Source organism: Strix uralensis, chromosome 19 (assembly GCF_047716275.1).
Source record: "Strix uralensis isolate ZFMK-TIS-50842 chromosome 19, bStrUra1, whole genome shotgun sequence".
NCBI classification, from domain to species: Eukaryota; Metazoa; Chordata; class Aves; order Strigiformes; family Strigidae; genus Strix; species Strix uralensis.
In genome coordinates, this window is record NC_133990.1 from 16,090,862 (window position 1) to 16,115,035 (window position 24,174).

The 24,174-nt window shown below is 57.7% G+C and overlaps 1 protein-coding gene across 10 annotated transcripts in view; it reads right to left on the minus strand.

Annotated features, from left to right (window-relative positions):
- Positions 1-14,846, minus strand: part of BAIAP2 (BAR/IMD domain containing adaptor protein 2) — a 47,834-nt gene extending 32,988 nt beyond the window's left edge. For 2 of the 10 annotated variants that reach the window (XM_074889643.1, XM_074889652.1), the window contains exons 1-3: positions 14,622-14,846; positions 5,130-5,205; positions 3,011-3,097 (exon numbers count right to left, since the gene is read on the minus strand). In XM_074889643.1, the coding sequence (XP_074745744.1) occupies positions 3,011-3,097; positions 5,130-5,205; positions 14,622-14,693 (235 nt within the window). In that variant the 5' untranslated portion in view covers positions 14,694-14,846. The remainder of the gene's footprint in view (positions 1-3,010; positions 3,098-5,129; positions 5,206-14,621) is intronic. The other 8 variants (XM_074889642.1, XM_074889644.1, XM_074889648.1 and 5 more) reach the window with 5 other exon arrangements.
- Between the last annotated feature and the right edge of the window lie 9,328 nt (positions 14,847-24,174).

Here is a 24,174-nt window from a genome sequence, read left to right on the forward strand (position 1 = left end):
TCCCAGGTTGTTGAAAGCATAAAACTGCTAAACCGACAGGGAATTGCACAGACCAAACTTCTGCTGCAGGGGGACAACTGACAGCTACACCCTGTACCTGGTCAGAGCATCACTTTAGTTAAAAAAACCCCGTGAAAACAGACTTTGAACACCCCAAACCTGAGCAGTGGGGTTCAGAGGTACACCCCTGCCAGACGCGTGCACCCAAAAACTCAAGCGACGGAGCCGATTGCAGCTCAAGTACTTTATTATCACTAGGTTTTCCATTACCACCTAGGATTATCCTGTCTACACACAGTTGCTAAAAATCTGATGGAGAATTTACAAAAAATGTGAAGTGCTAAGCAGCTGGTGAGCAGAGACCTAAGCTTGGAGGCAGCTCTCTGGCAGGCTAAAATGTTTTCAGCGAGATGAACGTGCAGCATCACTACCATCACAGGAACATTTTTAAAAAAAAAAAAGCCAGCACTGAGCAGAACAAGCCACCCCGGCCAGCCGGCATGGCTGCGCACAGCCGGGGACCGGCCGCCGCCGGGCAGTTCTCCAGTGCCCAATTTAAGGAGCAAATCCTTGGAGTCACAAGTACTGTTGGAGAGATGACGACAGGAAGACACGGCCGGTTTTGAGCACCCACCGAAAGAGCCACAGCAGCTCACCCGGCACAGGACAGCCTCTGAGTGTTCACCCAGCTCCCCAGAGCTCCTGTGCTGCATCACCCAGGGGTGCAGAGCCCCCACAGCCACCCCAGCACGGGCAGCATCACTGCAGGGCAGGCAGGAGAGCCAGGGACAGATGTGGCTGCCTTCATCACCTTTTAAACATGGGCTCTGTGTATTTTTATGTTTGACACCTCCTGTCCCAGAAATAGCATCAAAAAAGCATCGACATTCAGAAAAGAAAGGGTTAAGGAGGGGGAAAAAAGATATCTCAGATTCTTTTCTGAAGGCTGGAAACAGATGTGAGCTGCAGTCCCAACCAGAGCATCCCGGAGTCCTGCCTGATGTCTCAGAGCAGCTTTCCCTGCGCTGTGGCTCAGGGAGGGAGCAGCAGGGGCACAGCACTAACGCACGCGGCGGTTCTGAACATCCCCAGCTCCTGCAGCCTCTCGTAGGGAATGAAATAACCCAGACCCCAGCGCTCCTTTCCGGCACTATCAGCAATCACAGCGCAGGGACTGATAAGGTCAAGGTGTTCCCAGGAAAAGTCGTACCTTTGGCGAGCACAGCCCTGATCCAAAACATTTTTCAGCCCCTGTTTACACACCCCGCTGGAAGGGGGTTGTGTCCCCAGCTGTTATCAGCTCCAGTAAACTGCAGCCAGAAATTTTATCTTAACTTTCTTCTGCACAGAGCAGCTGCCACAATAAATATCAGCAAGATCAACAAAGCAAGAGGTCTGAGGAGCAGCCACTCATCACAGCTCTGGGCTGAGCAGAAGCTGCCAGGATCCTCCCTCGGATGCACTCACACCACGAGTGGAAGGCACAGTAATTTGGAAGCATTTTAAACCAACCCCAAAATACTCAAGCCACACTCTGAATGCACGTTGGGAGACTGCGGGAGGGCGCTAAGGACACGGCTGTCAAACCGCCGTCCTTCGGCGAGGAAGCAGGACCCCCAGAAGACACCAAAGCCAGGTTTTAAGCATGAGCAAAGCCTGGAGCTGCTCTGAAGGGGAGGCAGGATTTGCAGTCCCCAAGCTCCCGCCCTCGCCCAGCTGAGCCACCTCTGATAAGGCTTTCCCAAGCTTTCACTTCCAGGAGGACAGAGCTGCTGTGTCTTTCACCCCAAAGAGGCAGAAGAGAAAGCCCTTAGAAGGTCTGCACAGCCCTTACAATCTCAGTTGCTGCATGCACCACACGCAAGGCTCTCTTGTTTTATTTATTAAACAGAAACAGATTGCTATAGGCAGCTTTAATCCAAGTGATAGAATCGGTTTCCATAGACACTTGCTGCTTCCCCATCAAAATTCAGACACAGCCAGCGAGCTGTGCACGGCTGAGCTGGGCTGGAGCAGCCTGGGGCTGGGGCAAGGGGTGTCTGACACTGAGCACAGCATGGCAAAACCAAAGCCTGACCCCTCCGAGGGGCTGTTCACCCATTGCCTTTGGAGTTATTTCAGCTCAACCTCTTCTCTGTTAATTGACTGCCTCAGAGATCGCGTTAATGAGCGCCGTTTGCCACCTCCCAGCACAGTGATCTGGTGAGCCAGACCTGTGGGTGGAAAAGTTCACCTGGGACTGCAAAGGCAGCAAGACCCAAACCCATCTCAGCCCCACAAGAGCCTTAACGAGAGGCTGCAGCATCCCCAGGGGGAGCTGGGAGAAGCCTCAACCCATGTTTGCGCAGCAAAACAGCAGCGAGGAGGGAGAACACGGGAACCACGTCCAAGCGATGGGAAGACTGGAAAAGCAGCTCCCGAATGACTTCCCAGAGCAGTAAGAAAGGGGAAGGAGGCGTCAAGCACCACCGCTCCTGACCTGTCACAACTCTGATGGGCTGAGCGAACACAAGTCGCCAGCTGCGTGGCAGCGGGAACTGCGGATCTTGCAGCAGCTCCGCCGCGCTCCGGGTACCAACACAGCCCCCAGCACACACAGCCCCGGCGCTGGGGGCTTGTACCAGGGGAACAGCCCCAGCACCAACCTGCCTGTCCCCCAGACCACTCCTCTCCCCCACGCCATCCCTTCTCCTCCAGGGGCCGACGGCTCCCAGACCAGAACCTGGTGCTTTTCTCTCCTTTGCAAAGCAAGACAAAAATGCCAGCAAAGCCGCGCTCCGCAAACACTTCCTCTTTGCAAATACCCCAAAATCCTGACACTAATAATAGCAGGCTTTTTTTTTTTAAGCTACATGAACAGTAAACACAAACACTTTTACCATTCACATGAGGCAGGATCAGATCCACATTGAGCCAGTTATCCCCATCAACAGCAAAAATCTGGTTTTGCTCCTGCGCTCGGAGCCTGCTCCGGACTGCGACTCCATTTAGCAGTAAATTGGTGACTTACCCAATTCTTTGGATCCTTGGCTTTCACTGGCCAACTCTCCCATCTTAACCAGAGCATCAAAGTATCCTTTTGCTGCATATGTCATACCTAAAAGCATAAAAAAAATGCAGGTTATATTCTCTTTAATGGCTATTTTAACTTCTGTGGCACTGAATAGATGCTAGACACTAAAATAGACATGACTTCAAAGGGCTTAACCCCACAGGGAGGGACTAAACAACAAACAGAAGAAAATTGAGTGCAGAAAGAAGAAAGCTCAAGCAGCAAGATTACAGGGCTATTTAGGAGTAAAAAAGGTACGTGCAGGACCTGGGTGGTTTTCATTCCAGTGTAACCATCAGCCTGCTTAATGCTGCTCAGAAAAATCACTGTGGAATAATTGAATATCACAGACTTTCATTATAGTTCAGTCTTGTTTGTTGACATTCCAGCTACACACTCCACTTTAATCAGATAAGCAGGGGGTTTCCTCTAATCACGAGAACATGTTGTACAGCTTTAGCTCAATACCGTCACATTACGGTGCTGAAGCCTCTTCCAGCAAGATTTACTGATTAAGACACTTCCTTCAGATGCCCCCACAAGCTCAGAGATCCAAAGTAAAGGATGACCAAAGACAATTTTAAAAATTAGAGGAAGATCTTGGGCTTCGGAGCATATTCACAGCAGGGATGTGAGAGAAATAGAAAACAAGGGATCATGCTGGTTATCTACAAAACGCTGCAGTTACACTGCGCCCAACTTGAGCTGTGATAAAACAGCACGCTATAAAAAGGACTCCACCGCCCGAGTAATTAAAAGCTGCATTATCAGTATAACATTTCAAAAGAACTAAGAAAAAACACAGCCCCAAGTGCAACCTCTTCCCCCCCGTCAGACCCTGCCTCTCCTCCCTTCCCCGCTGCCTGTACCCAGTTGGAGACCCGGCAGGGAAACAGCAGGCAGCAACACACCCAAGTCGTGAACCCCTGCCTCGTTAGCATCATTAGGAATAGCTGGGAAATTCTGCTGCTTGTATTAAGGGCCCCATCCGTGGGGGAGCAGAGTCCACAGCCCCTGTGCAGTGGACCAGGACGGACAGGCACCTCCCAGGTTACAGCCAGTTGATCCATTAAAACCTAATTAGAATAAGGCTGAGGACTGGCAAGAGAGCAGCATGCAGGGGAGCACCTGTATCTGAGAAGGGCAGGACATCTGCATCTTAAAAGAGCCTCCACTGAAACGTCCAGGAACCTCATTTGACTTGTGGGAAATAAAATTTGCTCCAGGCACAAAGCAAGAAGGCACAGACCTTCCCAAAGGTCGTATTTCAAACACTGGCGTTTAAGAACATGAGACACCGAAATATTTTTTTCTACTGGCTTAAGATTATGACAGCCTCTTCCCTTACAGGCGTTTTCACTGAACCAATTGAAAAATAAAATCCAAGAGACATGTGCAGTGCAGCTCTGAAGTGAGCAGAGCCTTCCCCCGCAACAAAGCGGCTGCCTCAGGGGTTGAACAAAGCCTGCCTTAAACTTCCTTAAAACCAAGCCGAGTAGGGCCCAGGCAGTATTCAAAGTTATTTTGAGCCAAAACAGTCCATTTTTGGTTTTCATCAATTCATATTTTACTTTTGATCATTTCAATCTACACCTCCCTAATGGCTCCCGGTAGGACTCTATTCCCCATCAAGAGCTGCCACCAGTATTTTTAGTTTTTCCTTCTCTTCCAGTGCATTCTTCTGGGCAATTGGAACATTTCAACAACACATCTTTAAGCAGAACTTAAAATCCTAATTCTAGATATTTTAAAGTAACACTTAAAGTGGTTGGAGATGTATTTGTTATCCAGTTACCACCCCACATTTTATCACCCGAATCCTTTCCACATCCGTAGCCCCACAGCAGGCGTGTCCCTTGTGTGCCCTAATGACCTGAGCTCTGCACTGAGGTCCAAGAACCATCTCCCCAGTTTCCTCCCCTCACTCCTCCCAGGAACAAAGAGCATCCCAAGGTGGTTTTCCACCTTTCCTCCCCTCCGAGGCCACGCTGTCCAGCTGGACCCAGCTGAACCCTCACCAGCCTCGCAGCCCCCAGCGCTTCAGCAATAAACACATCAGCAATGCAGTTTCACTTACTTGCTAAGGCTTTTTCATAGGTCTTCCCCATAGAAATGAAATTCCTGAGGCTGGGGTTGAACTGCTCCATGATCGTCTAGAGGAAAGAAGAACATCACTGGGGGTTAGTGGAGATGACCGGGAGCTGGACAGAGCAGCTCCGCGCTCCCCTGCGGCAGCCGCGCTGAACTCCACGTTCACCTACGCAATAACGGAACAAAAAAAACCTTCTCGCACCTCTCAGCGACTCAACCCCAGTTCCCAACATCTGCAAGAGGATGGTGGGTTTACACCAAGAAGCTTTAAGTCTTGCAAATAATGCACAGAAGCAATGGCCCTAATTGGCCTGGAAGGGCAATTATTCTTTATCGTTTTGGGTTAAGTCAAAAGTACAGGGTCAGGGCAGTGCAGAAGCAGCCCAACGCTAAACCAAACCCTGCGATAAGGGATGTTGAACATGCTGCCACTTCAAGTCATGCCTCCTCCTGCCCTCAGCGAGGGTGGGCTGGAGGCACCTTCACCGCTCACCGAGGAGAACCGCTCCGAGGGCTCTTCCCCGCACCAGCCCCATCGGCACCAGGCCAGAGCAGGGCCCGGATGCAGCAGCGGCTGGGAAGACACCCCAGGTATCCTCCCTTCATCCCGCAGCTTTACTGAGGAAGACCACGCTTGGGTTTTGAACACCATGAGGCAGAGGGTCAATAACAAGGTGGCTCTGCGGCGCCCCAGCGTGAGATGCCTTGTGCGGGTGCTTCACCGTAAGAGGTAAGTGAATGCCCCAAACCAGGAAATCATCAAATATGGCAAATATAACCGTAATAATACCATGAGCGGGCATTTGAGATGGCAAGAAATGGCCTTCAGACCAACCACAAAGTTGACCTGAGTTCTGGGAGATGATGGCTGGTGATGTCCCACTCCCGGGATGACCTCGGAGAGCGGCGTCAGCCTGGTCTGTCACAGACAGGCAGAAAGGGCGGGAGGGGTATTTGGAATAACCCCCGTGGAGCTGAAGGCACAACAAAGCCACCATCATCCCCACCGAGCTGAAGCCATGTGCAAGGAATTACACCTCGGTCTCAAGGCACTTGGTGTCACTTTCCACCTGCCTATAAATGCATAAATTAGGGTGTCGGTGAACACCAGAAGTGCTGTCTGACAGCTTTTCCTCCCTCGCTTTAAGGTCCTTATTTAAACATGGGGGTTGGGGGGGAGGAATAATCGGATCACAAAGAAGAACGGCTCTTTGTATGTTTGGCACAGCAGCTACTGACCCTCCCCTGCCAGAGCTATTCAATCCCCGGTGCCGATAGCATCTCTAACACCAGACACCGATTCCCAGCCGAGCTGTAGCAGAGACAACACAAATCTCCATTCTCTCCCGGCGAATCCAACCACCGGACCAACCCGGCTGCAGCGGAGCAGCCCCGGCGCCCGTCCCAACCCCTGCCCCACCTCAGGGACAGCCCCTCGCCCTGCCTCGACAGCCTCCCACCAAGGGTACCGCCGGGAAATTAAGTTTAATGCCTAAATGTCCCCGCACACCCCCAGCAGGGATGGACGGGCGTTCCCCCTGGGAAGCGAGGGCTCTGCACCCCCCACGCCGCGCTGCTGGCAGCGTCCCATCCCGGGGAGGGGAGGCAAGACGACAGACAGACACCTAGGGCGAATAAGCTGATTAGGCATCTGTCACCTCGGCCCAAGCTGGCCAAACGCTATAAAGCTCATTTTCTGCCTGAGGCATTTTTATCCTGAGTTCCTGCTGCCTGGCCTTTGGAGAGCGTGACAGTTTAATTTTCTTCCACGGGTGCACGTGTGCAAGGCTCCGCCAGCGCCTTCCCCCCGGCTCAAACCAGCCATTTTCTAATTTCAGTGAGCAGGAACCTGCGCGGGATGCCAGCTCAGAGGCCAGTGTGGAGGCAGGGCATCACCTAGGTGCTGGTATTTGTTGGCAGGAGAAATCCTTTTAATCCTCCAAGGAGCACACAGCAGCAGCCCCGCCGGAGCGCTGGGTTGGGGACCGGCTGCTCTGAGGCTGGAGCACAGAGCTGCGATGCCCCAAAGTCACCATCCCACCGCCCCAGCCGCCCTCGGGTCTGTCCCACAGCACCATACACAACCCTGCAAGGGGCAGAAGACGATGGCAGGGATCTGACAGAGGCTAACGAGAAACTTCACTGCTAATTAAGGCTGCAGGTCAGGCTACGCAGCAACACAGTGCACATGGAAGCTGCTTTGGGGCAGCGCAGAGCAGTTTAGTGAACACGCTCAGCTTGAAAGGAGAAAATTAACCTGTAGCAACAAGCCATGTAGCGAGCTGTTTTCCCTAATTGTAGGAGACAATTGCACAGGAGTTAATTAACACTGACAAGGATTGCTCCATCCTTCCCACGTCACGTTTAACTTCGGTCAAAAATCTACCTGTGTTATCCCATGAAGCAGCTGGAGGCGTGGGATCGCTGCCCATGGCGGGGACAGGGACACGGACACGTCCCCGCTGCCAGCAGAGCCATGGCTACAGCCTCCGCCACGCTCGAGCTCAGCCTGAGCAGTCTGAGGCTGAATATCGTCTACGCAGAAGAAATATTGGCAGAATTTCTGTGCGGAAGTGATTTTTAAACAGTTTGCTCGGTTAAGTGCAGTAAGTGTTTATGTATATGTATGTATACATGTATATATAAATAAAATTATTTTTGCAGCAGTGCCTATGCAAACATATTGTCCCAAAGCAAGAAGCTTAGTGAAGAAATGACGGAATAGGATCCGCAGAGCGGCGGCACCGGCTGTCCCCGCGGCACGGCACGCTGAGCACGTGTGGGCGCAGAGGGCAGCGATGGAGAGCAGCGCCGTGCCCGAAGGCGTAAGGCAGCCGAGCTGCTCCCTCAATCCGCGGGTCCTGTGGGGATGGATGTGGTGGAACAGATTCAAGGAAATCCCCTTCCAAAAGTCAGCGCTTCTTCCCCAAACTGGAGGGAACCAAAGCACGACTCAGCCCCGGCAGCTGCAGGCACTGCTCAGGGCAGGACTCTGCTCCCCACCGACAAACAGCCATTTCAAAGCAATAAATAGAGAAAAAAAGCCCCCAGAAAGGCTCCCACTGACCAGCTGGAAGAAGGTGGGGGGAAGAAGGGGAGAGGCAACTCTGCCGGCCAAATAAAATTCATGAAACCTTAGGAGGAAGTTTGCTGAAAGTCCATGTTTTTAAGACATTGTCTAGAGACTCCAACAAAAACAGCCCGGCAGGATGAGAGCACTGAAAAGGGCTCTTCACTACAGAGATAAAAATAGAGTTTTTCAAGCCTTCTTCTCACTCCCAGGGTGGGAAAGGAAGGTGACTCCAGAACTAACACACCCTCGCATCCATCCCCCTCCAGGTGAGAAGCTGAAAAGCTCCCAGCTGCTAAGGAGAAATACTGAAAAATAAACATATTTATGGCACGGAATATGCTCCACGAGCAATCACTTCGCACACCCAAGTCAGCCAGCAAGGTGCTGGAACTGCTCCTCTGATGCTGCATCGCCGGCAGACACCCCCCCCAGTCATCCCCCCCGCCAGCCCCACGGAGCAGGGGGGCAGAGGTGCCCGCGTGGGCTTTGCCAGGACTGTCCTTCCGCGGGCGAGGAGCCGCCAGGTCTGCGGGACATTCAGCAAAATTCTGGTAACGAAAGCAAATCTCGTTCTCCCTCCAATTTTGCTCCATCAGCACCACCCACAAGTTGTTTGCCTTCCACGCGCCGCCTGGGCAGAGTTTAGAAAAACACAGACAAAAAACCTGGCAGCTAAAGGTTGAAAGGGCTTTGCTTTGTTCCACTGCACTAAATTCCCTGGGTAATACCACTCAGCTCTCTGGGACTGGCACGGCTTTATTCGGCTGCCAAAAATGAAACTAATGCAAAGCACGAGGTCTCCAGGACATAGTCCTGCTGAATGAGGTGGAGAAGAGGCAACAGAAAATAAGGTCCCCGTCTCTCCCCTCCGAGCGCGCTCCACACCACAGCATGGCTCTGCCAGCTGCTTTAATAGTCAGCCCAGAAGTAAAAGTTTAAGTCCTCCCCAAGCACAAGCTGGAAACGGAACTGGTTCAGGTTATATCAGGTTTCTCCTGCTTAGGAAAGACCTGCACAACACCTCCTTAAGGGCTTTTAAAAAAAAAAATTAAAACCAGGCTGTGCAGTTCTCCCCAGGTCCGTCCCCGCAGCCTTCCAGGTAGCTCCTAAAACCAAACACAGAGCAAAATAAAAAGCGGGCACTGCTCTGCTGGGGCAGGAGATGGTCAGCAGCTGCGGTCCGGGCACCGGGCTCAGCACCACTGGTGCGTCCCCGCAGGGCTGGGACGGGACCTCAGCCCACACGGCTGCATCAGGCCGTCAGCAACGTGCGCGCAGCCCTGATTACGGAGCTGAAATTAGAGCCAGGCTTCATGTCCAGTCTCTCCTCCACACAGCAAAGGGCCAGACAACTGGGGATCAAGGCGAGGAGGCTCCTGGATTTGACTGAGGGATGAGCATCACCACGAATGCTGCGGCACGCACCGTGCCCTGGGCTCCTCTCCCAGCCACCCCCCTCCGGGACAGCCCGGGCAGTGCGTGCTGGGGACGTCCTTGACACAAACGATGGACTTTGAGCTAAAAAACAACTTCCATGTTTTCCTAAACCCATTCTCTGATGCCTCTGCGCAGCAGGAAGGTGCGATAGCTCCTTGCAAGACTGATTTGGTTATGATTGGACTAGATGATCTTCAAGGTTTTTTCCAACCTTGATGATTCTGTGACGCTGTGCAGTGGCGCGGGCAGCCTGGGCTCAGCCTGGCACCCACGGCTCTCCTGGGTGACTCACGGGTGGCAGTAGGACATTATGTGACCATGACAAGTGCCATCAGAGAGGGCAGCACCACGGGACTTGCCACTACACCACGGTCACGCTGCAAAAGTGGCTCAGCTATAAGGAAGTTTAGTTTCTAAATGGGTCAGCCCTGCTCTGGGAACACATTCATTATTTCTGTATTAATATTTAATGCCCAAACAAACCCCAGCGCTGCCTCCATCTCAGCTCGTCCTGCCCTGCACCAGCAGAAGACAGCCCCGTAGTTTTAAGAGCCCAGTTTCTGCTGGGAGGGGAGCCTCGCCAGACTCGTTAGCGGGGCTGATTTCAACTGCTTACAACACACCCACCTCGCAACGCTGCCACCAGGAACGTCCCCATCCAGCCAAAGTCCCCAGTATCTCGGTGTACCAGAGCACAGAGCAGCAGTGGCATTTCACAACCCGAGCTGCCTCCTCCCTGGCTGTGGGTGAGCCCCCCTCGCCCAGCGCTCCCGAAGCTCGCTCCGAGCCAGCAGGAACGGCTGAGCCACCATCCTCCGGCCACAGCTCACGGGGTCCTGCCCCAAAGCCAGAGGCACGACCAGGGCTCAGCACAATCTGCTGGAGAAAGAGCTCAGGAGCAAGGGAATCGGGGGGGGAAAAACCCTGGAGTTCCCATCTAAAGGCAGTAACTTCCTACTAGCTGTCGTGTCAGAGGATGAAGGGACCCAAGTTTCAGGGAAAAAGCTCTGAAAATCTTTGTAATCAGGGTCTGGGCTTGAAGGAAACAGGAATGGGGCCACACACAGCGCACAGAGCCCCTCAGCACGCTGGCGCACAGCACCCGTGGGGGAACACCTCGTCAGTACCCATCAGCGGTCACCCCCGCGAGGGTGACCCGTTCCCCCAGCCCCCAGGGTCGGGGTCTCCGTCCCCCAGCCCCTTCCCCACAGACCTCGACTCGGCCAAAGGCTTCAGCTGGAAGGACTCGGCACGGGAGACGTTTGACACGTGCTGGCCTACGCCATGCCCTGCCCTGCAACACGAGCAGCACGGGAGCGAAACCTTAGCCATGAGCAGACTCAACGCAACAAGGCACCGAAGGCAAAGCCAGTGGCTGACTCCACCCCAGGGAGCAGCATCTCCCACGGGCAGGTGCTGCGGGCAGCACGGGGAGCAATTTGGGGTACCTTTGGCAAGTTAGGAGCCACCTGCTTTATAACACTTCTTAATCGGCAAGTTTTAACAGCCTGGAGATGCACCGTCTCAGCGGAGGTTGAAAACCGCTGTCCCGGCCCGCAGGCGGAGGGGACGGAGGCGAGGGCAGCCCCACACCACCACCCCAGTGCCGCGCAGCAGCGCAGGACCCGGAGCCCACCGCAAAGCCTCGCGTCGAACGGACTCGGCTGCAGAGCCAAGACACCTACGAAGATGCAACTCCGGCAAAAAGCGTGTTGTCCTGCGTGAACACGCCAGCCCTGGGCCCCGCTCGCTGCAGGACAAGCCCAGCCTCCACCCACCACCCTCCTCACTTATCACTGGGAAGGGAATTTGGCAGCACTTGACCCGCTCCCGGTGCCCACTGCCCGCGGGAGCGGGGTGCTGCCGCCAACCACCCCGCACAGCTCGCAGCCCCAGCACCCAGGGAGCTGAGAGAGCAGGGAGCACAGTGCATGGGATTTGCGGGGGGCACAGGTCGTCTCCAGGGGCCAGCTCCTTCCTCCCCTCTCACACCGCATCATCCCTCCGCTGCTGAACACACCGAGCCACCCACAACGTCCCTTCTGATTCACTCGAGCAAGAATCACTCCCCTTCCCTCTGGACTTGGAGATAATGAGGCAAGAGGCTGTTACGCCGACAACAACATTTATTACAGCTGATGTGTAGCAAATGACTATCAGGAATTATGCCTGCATTTGTGCAAGACAATTAGGCTTTGAGTTTGGGGTGTTTTTAAGCAAACACCTCTTCAAACGCGGAGCTATTCACACACCGTTGCAAAACAATCTTCCACACGAAGAAATGGCTTTAAAATGAAATGGAGGTTAGCTTGTAAATGGCAATAATCTAACCTGTCATAAATGAGAGATTTGTCTTCGGGGGAAGGAAGAATTGCCAGTCCCTCCTTTCTGCAAACAGACAGCCCTGTGCGAGGGATGAGCGGAGCTGGGGAGCGGGGCACGGGCAGCAGCCCCGAGCGCTGCCCTTCCACCCAGCCGCCCGACCCCGCGCCCACAGCCCCAGAGGTTTCACCCCCCCGTGCCCGCAGCAGCTGCGCTGCTACAACAGGGTCCAGGCAGGTGAATCAGTGCCAGGAAAGGTGGGATTACGTTGGCGGAAGGTGCCAGCAGCCTCCGTCTCCCTCTGTAATTACTACACATGTGTAGGCAGCTGCCTGTAGTGGCAGCATCAGCGAGGGGGCGGCTGACAGCTCCTCCACCAGCTCATTAGCACAGTCACTCCGAGGGTGAGCGCTGGTTCTGGAAGATGATTACAATGGGCTTCCCAAGCAGAAACGCCCCGGGAAAGCCTGCGCGGGAGAGGGTGCCTGGCACGGGGAGCTGCCGCCTCCTGCTCCAGACCTCGCAGGGAACCGGCTCGGCCCCCTGGTCCGGCTGCTGCCAAAACTCCAGCAAGATGATGGTGGTGGCTGGAAACAAAGCGTGGGGCAGGCGCCCATCCTGTGCCCCTCCAGCCTGGGGGTCGGTGGCTGTGAGGAGGCAACAGCCAAACCTCCCCTGGCATCGTTCCCCTTCCTTGGGGTTGTCTCCTGACCACAGCGGTGTTCAAGGCTACTGCACATGCCAGAAAAACAAGGGCCAAAACGCACACTTGGGCGATGGGGCTGTGAAGTGTTGGAGGTGGTTTTGGACTGGGAGACTCCACGCTTACACAGAGCTCTGGAGAGTCCACACAGTCCCCAGGCCTCCAGCGGGTCACAGAAGTCCTCAAAGAAACAGGCAAGCACCTGGTTCCTGCACACACCCCACGCACATATCTCCAGAGGCCAAGAAAAGCATCGTCTTCAGAGGAGGAGAAAAGGCTCCTCGTCCACTGCAGGAAATGCAAACGGGGTCAGGACCGTCCTCCTCCAGCCCCCCGTGCAGAGACACTGATGGGTAAAACCATGAGATCTGTCTCCAACTCCACATCCTCGCTCCCTACACCCCGGCTGCTCCCACTAATACACCGAGAAACTGAAGTGTGCGCTGACTGATGGAGACCTTTGGACTCCTCTTGAGTCCATCTTTGGCTCTTGAGGCCAAGAGGCCCCTGTGCACCACTTCAGCCAGATCAGCCAAGGCTTCGGTGGAGCCGCTGCTGCCGCTTGCTCCGGGCCAAGGGCGCTCGGCTCCGCTTGAGCCGCGTGGGAACAACGAAGCTGACTGTCAGAGGCAGGAGAAGAGCCCGGCCAGTGCTCACCCCTCACTTCTTGGGGGAACGAGCTTCATTTAAGCGCAGTTGTTGCGATGGCCCAAACTGCCCCACATGGGAAAATTGTGACCTGCTCCACAAACCTGTTATCAGCACGGTTCTTGGAGGAGAACACACCTCAAACAACTGAGTCACCAGCTGAAACCGTTCCCAGCGACTGTCCCCAGACCCACCACACCATCGCTCAGGCCAGAGGGCCAGGGGCAGCTCCTGGGGTGACACACAAACACGGGGCTCTGTGGAGCGGGGGGAAAGGCTGACCTGGCCGCGTCAACACCCCGGGCTCTGCCCAAGGGCAAGTTCAGCGGCCAGCGGTGAGCCCAGGGGCATCGGCCGCATTTAGGGGCTGGAGGGAGCCCCAGACACCCGGGCCCCCGCTGTAGTTAAATGCCAAAAGCTCCATTCACAGACCTGCTCTACACCCAGAGCAGCTGAGATTGCAGGTGCCATCAGCTCCTTCTGAGCAGCTGTTGTGCCCCCAGATCCCAAGACTTCAGAACTTCACTACCTTGGCATTTTTTGTACTGAATTTTTCTAACAGAGGATTTTTTTTTTTTTTTCCTGCTTAATGCTCCCAGGTAACTCAATCTAACCACTTAAAATGCAGGAAATCGTGCAAGCTTTCCAGTTTAACAAATGACATCCTGCATTACATGTTCGGCTAGAAAGGTTTTATTAGACTCGGTCACAGGACCCAGCAGAGCAGAAACCACTTCCTTCACGAGGAAAATTAAAGCACATAAATTATTTTATTTTTCTCATGACACGGGGAGCAAAGGAAAAAAAAAAAAAGAAATCGAGATGTTCACAAACTCCAGCTGTAACCAAGACACAGGAAAAGCTCCGATCGCTTTTAATTGCTGGAGGAACGCGAGTGGCAGCCGCAAACCTGGACCGAGGTGATTTGGGGACAGCAGCGCCCGTGGGATAAAGCCAAATTCCCACGCAGGCTCCCGGCCCCCGCGGGCTCCCCCCACCCCCAGCGCCGCGGCCGGGGAGGGGCTCGGGGGGCCCGGGGCTGCCCCCCACCCCCGGCCCCGGGGCGGTGGGACCCCGACAGCGGCTCGGGCAGCCACTCCCGGCCCGGAGCATCCCCCAGGGGTAGCGGGGGCGGCCCCGGCTCTCGGCGGCGGCTCCTGCCGCCCGCGCCCCGCAGCCCCCGCACCCGGCGGAGGATGGGAAGGACCGGGGGAGGGGGGCTGGGGGGGAAAAAAAAAAAAAAAAAAAAGGAAAAAAAAACCCAAATCCGTCCGGCACCTGTTGGCGGGGCTCACCTTGTAGACATTCTCGGTGAGGCGGTGAACCTCCTCGGAGCGGGACATGCCGGGGGGGCCGGGCAGCACCATGGGCGGGCGGCGGGGGCTGCGCGGAGCGGTGCGGAGCGGCGCGGAGCCGAGCGGCGGGCGCGGAGCGGAGCGCGGAGGAGCGGCCGCGCCGCCTTTTATCAGCTCCCGGCGGCCGCCGCCCGCCCCGGCCCGCCCCGAGGGGAGGAGACGGGCTGGGCCGGGCCTGCCGGGGCTGGGCTTGGCTGGGCTGGGCTTGGCGGGGCCGGGCTCCGCGCCCCGGCCGGTGGCGGCAGCGCAGGGCGGTGGGGCAGCGCCCGAGTGCGGCGGGGGACCGGGGCGGGCAGGAGGGATGCACCGTGCTGCGCCCCCTCCCATAACCCGCCTGCTGTGCCCCCTCCCATTCCCATCCCATTCCCATCCCATTCCCCATCCCGTATCCCCACTCTCCCCCATAACCCCTCCCACACCCCCCCATTATACCTCACGCTACCCCACACTGTACCCCCGCTTTACCCCACCCTCTATCTCTCACTGCACCCCACAGCCCCGAGACACCCCACCCCGCAGCCCCCGCTGTACCCCACCCCCTCGCTGTGCCCCCCACGCCTGGCGCCATGCCCCGATCCCCAGTCGCACTGCGCGGGGTGGGAGAGGATGAGGAGCAGCTGGAAGAGGAAGAGCAGCCGGTGGTTTGTGGGGTGTTGGTTTGACACGGCCGGGAGAGCAGCGGTGGGATGAGCCCCCACCACGGTGACACCTGGCCCAGCACAGCCCACGGTGCTCGTCCTCGGCCCGGGGAGACCAGCCCGGGCAGGAGGAGAGACAACCCAGGCCTGTCCCCTCACTGTCCCCACGCTGTCCCCACGCTGGGAGAGCCGGGTTCACATCTTGTCACCCCGCAATTCCCCCAGGAATCCCTTCCCAGCCCTCCTGGCTGCCAGGTCCCCGCGGGACGGCGAAGCTATGGATCCCCGTGTCCTTCCCATCCCTGGGGCCAGCGGGGGTTGCAGGGTCCTGGGGGACACGAGGAGCGAGGCTGTGCCCCGGAGCCAGCGCCTCGCATCCCCCTGCCTTACAGCCCCCCCAAGGCTGCCACTCCCCGCAGGGTGACCCACGGTTAAAGGGGAGCTGTACGCGGCCGGGGCTGTCCCCGCGTCCCTGTGGCCGTGCAGAGGAGGAACATCTCTGGGCCAAGCCTTCCTCGCCTTCCTCTCTCTCCTCTCTGCCCCGAGAAGCGGTGAAACAGTTAAAGCATCTGAGTGCGGCTTTTTCTGTCATCTCCTCCATCAGTTCCGAGAACAAGGAGCCCAAGCAGCCGGTCGATACTTTGGGCCCAAACCTCCCGTTTCTATTCCCCTTCTGCCTCCTGCTCTCCATCCCGGCCCCGGCGAGGAGCCGGGGGAACACCCTCGCTCCAGCTGCCTTTGGGTCCCGTTTTGGCTTCTACCCCCTCAGAGATTTCACACTCCAAAGGACAGGGAAGAATTTACAACCCCTGAGAAGGATTTTTCTCATTTTCCTGCAGTGGCCAGTTAACCTTTTCCCTCTGGGGCTGAGAATAGCGGCGGTGGGATGTAACCTCAGGGGGGACCTGGGAACACGGCTGCTGTGGGAGACGGCAGCGGCGCAGGGACCTCGCAGTGCCCCTTCCCCAGCCGAGCCCCCTCCATCCCGAGCGGCTCTGGCAGGAGGATGCTCCCTCGGGTGGACACCAGTGCCTCGCTGGTTTTCCAGTGCCGGCAAAGGATTTCAGATCAACCGTCCGGGAAGAGAGTGCCTCTATCCGCATCTCCATCACCTTATTTTTAGTTACGTTATGTAAGTTCTTCGCTACGTCATGGATGTGGGGGGTTCTTGCATCTAATTCCAGTGTGACAGCCCAGCAATTCAAACAAGCTGTTCCTCTGGTGAAGAAGATAAAAGGATTTGTAATTTCTCATAATAAAAGAGGCCTTTTGGGACGACCCTCAGAGAATCTCTCGCATCTAGGCCTGCTCTCAGACAGCCGCTCCACTTTTTTCCCATCCTCTGCTTCTCCTTATCCCCAGGAAATCTGAGTTCAGAAAACCTTTCTTCCTCGTACCCCCCTGCTCCCAAAGCGAGTCGTTGGCTGGGAGCAGCCAGTGATTTCTTAGTCTCACATTAAGAGGCAGATTTGCCAAATTACAGTGAATCTGAGCTTTTCCCGTGTCAAAAAGTCTTGACTGGCGATGGCTGCCTGTGCTGCCCGTGCTGCCCGTGCTGGTGGGGCTGTGCTGGAGCCCAAGGCAGAGCTGCCGCCCCGCAGCCACCCGGAGCACCCTGGGAATTCATGGCAGGAAAAACCTGCCGTTGCCTTGTGCTGTAACATTTGCTTTGATTGTTGTTTTTTTTTTTTTTTTTGTTGCTAGCTGTCTTTTTGTCAGGGTGATTCACTCCCCAGGGCTCGGCGGCAGCTGGAGCATGCCCAGGGTAACCATGGTGGCAGTCCCTCACGGGTTACCTAAATCCCCGCGGCACATCCCGGTGCTTCTCGTGCTCCCTTTCAGAGGGCACCTTCCACCACTGGGGCTGCGCCGGAGGAGCAAAACCCGGTGGGTGCAAGGTGGGAAACCCACCGTGCCAGACCTTTAACAGCGGTGGGATAAACACCCAGCGGCCTTTCGCTGACCCAGAGGCGGCCTTGCCAGCCCTGGAGCTGGCACCTGGCCCTGGAGCAATCCCTCCCCTTGGCAAAATCGGGGTCTCTCCCCGGGGCGACAGCACAGCGGCACCGGCCACCTCCAGCCCCGGGTGGAGTGAAGTTGCTGTGGCAACACCAATTTATGTAATCCACCCCGCTCGGCTGCAGGTGTGGGGAGGAAATTGTGCTATTTTCGAAGTTTCATTAGGTTCCTTCTTAATTACCAGCGTGGCGGCACGCCAGCTCTCCCGGCCGGGTCACACGCCCTGTGCCGGGGCCACGGTGGCCGAGGGCAGCGGCTGCACGCAGGGACGGTCACGGCCAAGAGTCCCTCTGGGCTTCCAGCGAGGTGGCCACGCACTTGCCACTCACTGAAATGCCTCTGCGGGGGGTGTGGTGAACACCCGGGGTGGGGGGAATGGAGGGAGGGAGGTGGCTGCAGGGCAGCACAGGAGGGGAAAAATGTGGAATCAAGGGGAGCTGCTGCATCCTCAGCACCTCAGGGAAGGCTCCTGTGACAGGAGAGAGCGAAAAGCTAAAGGTGGGTTATAATCCCTCCTGGCTTTGAACTTCACCGGCCGATCCAGAGAGGAGGAAACAGCGGTACAGCCCCCCCGGCTCTCGCCAGCCCCCCGGCACTTCTGCCAAGTGGGGGTGAGCTGGCACCAGACACGGCTCCAGGCGGCCACTGCTCGCTCCTTGGCTCCTCGCGAGAGGACGGAGGGTGTCGGAGGAGCAGAGGCCGAGCAGGGGACCGGGCACCTTCGCAGGCAGCTGGGCCCGGTGCAAGAAGCCGCCTCCATCTCTAACTCAGCTGCTTGCCCAGCCCGGTCCCGCGGCGGGGCCGGAGGCAGAGGCTGTCCCACTGCCTGCACAGCCACACCTCGGGCTGGTCCTTCATTCTCTTTTCCTCATTTCTGACACGGACTGAAAGGGAAGGATAAACCCAACCACCCCTCAGCGACCCTGCGTACCTGCAAGTGTCAACTTGTTAATGAGATTACCAGGAAATTTCCGTGCTTTTTGTCTGGGGCAGATGGCTTCCCCATCAGAGCCCCAACACACCGCTGCTGTGCAGTCGACTGTGAGCCCTCTCCGTGCTGCGCCAGGAGTTATTTCTTTCTCAAATAATTTAAATGTGATTTTTCTGACATCTGGGGAGGGGGGGAATCACTGGGGAATCAGCCTGACAGGTTTGAGCAAAACCAAGCCAGCCGCAAGCACAGGACATGCTTCTCCCCATCCACCTCGCTCAGCTCAGGCTCCTGGCTCACCGCCGAGCAGGTGGGGGGGGCCCCTCCTCACCACCAGGCTGTCCCCCACTTTCTTTTGAGCACCTCATTCACCTCTGCGGGAGGTGGGGCAGAAAACCCCACATCAACACGTGGGTCCCGGAGCCACCCACCCAAACAGGGCTTTGCTTTTCCCTTTGCAGCGCGGCCGTCGCTCACCGGGGTGTCGGCAAGAGCGGCTGCGGGTTCCCACCCCTGCTCGTACCGGTTGGTCCCTGCACCGCCGCGGGCTCCACGTCCCTCGAGTGGGCAACGTCGAGTGTTTAACGTGGAGTGTGCTCTTGCCCGTGTGTTGCTCCCCGTGCTCCCTTCAGGCACACACGAGTTTACACCTTCAGTTTCGTAGGGTCAGAACTTAAAACTTGTCACAAAACTGGCAATTCCCTGCGTGTGCCAGCAGCTCTCAGCCTCTTAAATCCCCCCCGTGCACAAACAGCAAGTCAGGTAAAGCCATTTCTTGAGGATTAGCAAAGGATGAACAATTCAGGCTCTTATTTTACAGGGTGGGGGAATTTTACAGGGAGTTTTACAAAACTCCCGGCAGTGAAAGTTGCTGTTTTCAGGTATTTGTGTAGCGGGAGCCGTTGCGCTCCCCGATGTGACGCAGCAGCTCTCCGCATCGGAGCACATGGCCCTGCTTACGGCGAGGGACGCTGCTGGGCGCTGCGGGGGGGCCGGGTCTCATCACTGGGGGGGCACTAATGGCAATAAAACACATGGTGGCCCCGGGGATGGGAGCGTGGGCTGGAGGGGGGGGTGCTGGCAGAGTGGAGATGGACCCCCAGACCCCCCAGCTCCCGGTCCTGCATCCTCCGAGGGGGTGGGATGCAAAAGGCAGAGCTTTGCTGGAGGTGTCTGGGACGCTCCTGCTGCCCCGGGCAAAGCCAGAGCCCGCGGGCACAGTGCAAATAAAGTGCAAATAAACGTGGCCCTGGCAGTCCCCCACTCCTGGCTGGGGGGGTTGGGGACCTGCTCAGTGTCCCCTGCAGACCCCCGCGCCCTTCCCGGCTCCTGTGGTGACGGCTGCGGGCAGGGTGCAGGCAGAGCCAGGCGGGTCTGGCGGGGGGACACAGGCCAGGCTGCGCAGGAGAGCGGCCGAGGAGGAGTCTGGGCTCTCCCGGGAGGCTCCTGGGGAGAGCAGGCGCAGGGAGGAGCCGGAGTGACGGAGGAAACAGGGAGTGGGTGGGAGAACAAAGCGCTGCGGATGCAGAGAGCTGGGATGGGGACTGGGAAGATGGAGGGAGCGGAGGCACAGAGTGGGATGGGGGGAAGGGGCAGTGGGGCTGGCACCCGCCATGGAAGAGCCGGGGAGCAGGGGAGGCTTGGAAGGGAGAAATCTTGGCTTCAAAGCAAACAGCAAACAGCAAACTCAGCCTCTGCTAAGCCAGGCGGGGTGGGAGCACATGGGGGAGCAGTGCTGTGTGCTCCTGGGGAGCCCCGAAACGTGCTGGGGTCGGTGGTTCCTCCTTGCTCCCAGGCTGCCGAGCCGCCCAGAGCCCCTCTCGCTCCCCATCTGCCCCAGCTCCTGCTTTCATGAGTGAGTAATGCTGAGTTCCAGCTCGCTGAGGAGCTCTCGGGGGATACTTCTGAATAGCAGGAATAGTTTATGTGATTTGCATAACTGGCATGATGGGATTTTGCATCACGTTGCTGAACTCGAGGAAGCGTACAGGGCAGTGCCTCCAGCCTTGCACGGGGGCACTGGGTGCTGTATTTGGGTGCTGCCCCCCCCCCCTGCCCACCCCTGCCCAGTGTCTCCTCCTCCTTTCCATCAAGCCATCACTGCGCCGGGCTGGGATGGGACCTTGGCCCCACAGCCCCCTTGGTCACGGCCGCCTGTTCCCCGGCCACGTCTGCCGGGTGCAGCCAGGCTGTGACAGCCCCAACCAGCTCCCAGGCTGCAGCAGGATCGCTGGGGCTCGGGGTCGAAGCACGATGCCGAGTTCCCACCGCTCCTCTTCCAGTGCCCAAGGTCACCCCACTCCCCGCACGGCATCTCCAGCCTTTCTGCGCAGACGGGCTCATGCGGGAGCATCGTCTCCTCCTGATTCAGCGGCACAGGCACAGCCCTGGGACTGGTCTCCACTTGTTTCCTCTTGCTAATGTCGGGCTGTGACTCCTTCCAGCCCTGGGTGCAACGCGGCAGCGGGTCCCCCACGCAGCCCGGCTGGTGGCTGGGAGCCCGTGCCGAGAGCAGCCGGCCCTGCGGCCGGGTGGCAGCCAAGGGCTGGGGACCACCAGTCACTCCACAGTGCTGGCCCTGCCTGGCCACCCAGCACGTGCCCTCGGCTTCTCCTACCACTCAAGGAGCCACATTCTGCTGTGGGGCGGGGAAACCAGCCCAGTTTGGGGGGAAATAGCGAAGGAAGGTGACCCAGGGGCAACCACCATTTCCCAGTGCTCCTTCCACACTAGGCACTGCTCTGGCTGCGGGTCTGGCTTCCCCCAGAAGGTGAAATTCTGGCTCTCCTAGAGCAGAGCAGTCACTGCTGAAGCATTTCAGCCACTGCCAAGCACCACCGTACACCGACAGCTCCCGTCTAGCGCTAAGAGCCAGCAAAGGTCACATTCCCGAACTCAGCCGCGCAGCTCTCTAACAAATCCGCTTTGTTCCCATCACTGCTCTAATTAGGAAATTGCGCTGATTTTTTTTTTTCCCACAGTTGAACTATCAAAACTCAGGCTTGTTCTCCACCAAAGCCTCTTCCGTCTCTTCGCTGGTGACTCATGGTGACACCAGGCCACTTAAAATATGTGAACAGGGAAAAGGAAGGAGCCAGCAGCTGATTCCCCACGGGTCTGAGCGTCCAGCCGTGGGGGGGGGGGGGTTGGTGTTGTGGCGTTGCAAAATAAACCTCCACCAGTGCCACCCCCACGTGCGGGCAGCACCCTGCCCTCGGGCATCCCCCCTGTGCAGGGCAGGGCGAGCTCGGGGTGCGAGTGATGAAGAGGAGGAGAAGGAAAATGGAAACCCCCGCTGTGAGTCTCCAAAGCAGCGCCGGGGCCTGGTTCGGTGTTTGCCAAGGAGGGAGAACAACAAAGGACGCGGCGAGGTTGTTCCCAGCGAGGTGGGAGCTGAGACCTGCGGCCGGGGGGGCACCGAGCGGGGCTGCAGACCCCGGGGGACCGTGTCCCCTGTGCCCCCCATGTCCCCCATGTGTGTCCCCTGTGCCCAGTGCCCCAGCAGCGGCTCTGAGCTGGCTCGTGCCAAAAAGCGACTGGACTCAGATGAAAAGCTGCAGATCAGCTGCAACCGGGATTTTCATCTCAACATTTTTTTTCCACGGGTGTTTCAGGAAACATTTGCGGCAGCGGGTGTGCAGCCGTGTCGGGGTGTGCAGCTGCGTCAGTGGGGTGCAGCTGTTTTGGGGTGTACAGCCATGTCGGGGGTGTGCAGCTGTTTTGGGGGGGGGTGCAGCCACTTTGGGGGGGTTCAGCCGTGTCGTCCGGGCGCAAGCAGCCCCTCTGCCTCCCCAGGCAGCGCCACCCCCCAGCTGTGTTGGCATAGAAACTACCACAGCTCTGCCACGGCGTCGCTACGTTACACAATTCAATTAAACACCGCCTGAAAGGGCCGCTGCCATTTAATGAAGAGGGGGGAGAAGCTCCCAGGCCGGCGGGGAGGCAAAGAGGCCTTTGCCCCAAACCAACTTCTAGACAACTTCCAGCGCATGGCGGGGGTGGGCTGCAGCAGAAGAAAACAAACCCCCAGCCAGCAAAGAAGCGGCGCTGATGTTTCACGGCCCCGCTGCCTCCTGGACAACATTGAATAAGAGTCTATTTAAAGGCGATGCCGCTTGCATAATGCTGGCAGCGATTCCCTCTCCCCACAGCCTCAGGCGTTACTCCCAGGGCTGTGGGTCAGTGCAGGCGGTGGCCGCGGCCGGGCAGAGCCCTGGGGACAAGGGCAGCCGCAGGCAGCGTTTCTCGGGGACAGGGACCCTCCCTGCGGAGGGGAGCGGGGCACCCACAGCGCCGTCTCCCAGCGGAGCTTCTCCCTTCCCCCAGTCGCCGCCTCCTGAGCCGGGCGATGATCCGGCATCGCCACACGAGTCACATTAAATGCCACGGCGGCTGGATCCGGCACCGAATGGCACGTTGGAAATACCACAGAGACTCCGGCAGCCGCTCCGGGAGAAGTGACAAATCTCCCGCTCCCGTAAACGCCGAGGGACTGAAATTCGCTGTTGCCTTCGCACGCGCCGTGTCGTTAACGGGCAGGTTTGCCGCGGCGTTTGCCCGGTGGCCTGAACCTCGCCGGTGCCTCTGGCAAGGAGCCAGGGCCGTGCCGGGGCTGGGGGCACTGGGGGGGCTCCGGGCGCTGCGTGGGGGTGGCAGAGGAAGCAGCGGGAGGTTGCTTGCATTCTCCAGGGTTTAATTAGCAACGTCGCCTCAATGACTTTCTTCGAGGGAGGACACTCCTCTATTTAACTAAACATCTGGCCAAGGAAAACACAGCTGGAAGAGCTCCATGCTCAGCTCGCACTGCGGGGCGCCGGCTCCCACCCCGCTGCCACAGCTGAGCGGGTACGAGGGAGCGTTAATTAAACACTGTTAAATACAGCGCAGCTGCTTTCCCAGGGACACGGGAACCCCCGGCACCTCTGGCAGGGACAGGACAGGGGGGTCTGAGCTGCTGCTGAGGGTCCGGCTGGCGCAGGCAGGAGACACCCGCAGGCATCCCGCAGCTTCCATCACCAGAAGAGACGTAAATCCAAATTAATGAGGAACAAAGCACCAGCCGGTGGCTCAGACACTTCCCTGGCCCTCGTCCCACACCCGCGGTGGCTCTCGAGGACCGAGCGTGACGGTGGTGCTGCCCTACAGCTCTGCTCCTGCACACCGTGCCCTCCAAACCCTGTGAAACGGGTGACGGTCGCACGCAGAGGGGTCTGGGGTGGACAAACCTGTGAGCGGGGAGCAGAAAATCCTGCTGAGGGAGGGGAATCGGACCCCAGGCCAGCCCGGGGCAGGACAACACGGGTCCTGCTGGGATCTGGACAGAGCCACACGCTCCCTGTGAGTCCAGCGTCCAGGCGTGGAGCGGTTATTGCTCAGTTTGTCAACAATTCCAGAATCATTCTTGCACACACACCCCCCCTGCCCCCCCAGTTCAGCTTTATTGCAAAGCCAAAGCAGGGAGTGCTGCCTTTCCAAACACCCCCCGCACTGTCTTGGGCTCCAGCCCATCGCTCCGGCCTCCCTGGAGAGCCCCGATCCCCTGGAAGCCGTTTTGGGGGGGGGGGGGGGGTCCTGAGGTGACCTGTGCTGCTGCTGGCCCGCGGGCGAGGGACTGGCAGGCCCAGGGGCTGCTCTACCTTTGCAGCAAGCCCAGGCCGTGGAGGCTCCCTCACCCCCCCAGCTCACCCCTATGTGGCTGGTGGCCCAGGGCTGCTGCCAGGCACAGACGGGCCTTCCCGGGCCAGCCAGGGGAACAGGATTGTTTTTCTATTACACACGGAGCCTGTTCTGAAATTTCCTGCCCACAGCTCTCCCAGGAGCAGGGAGTAAGAGGGGAGGGAGGAGGAAGGCAACTCTTGCTCATCCAAAACATTTACTGTGAAAACACGAGGCTGGAAGAGGAATC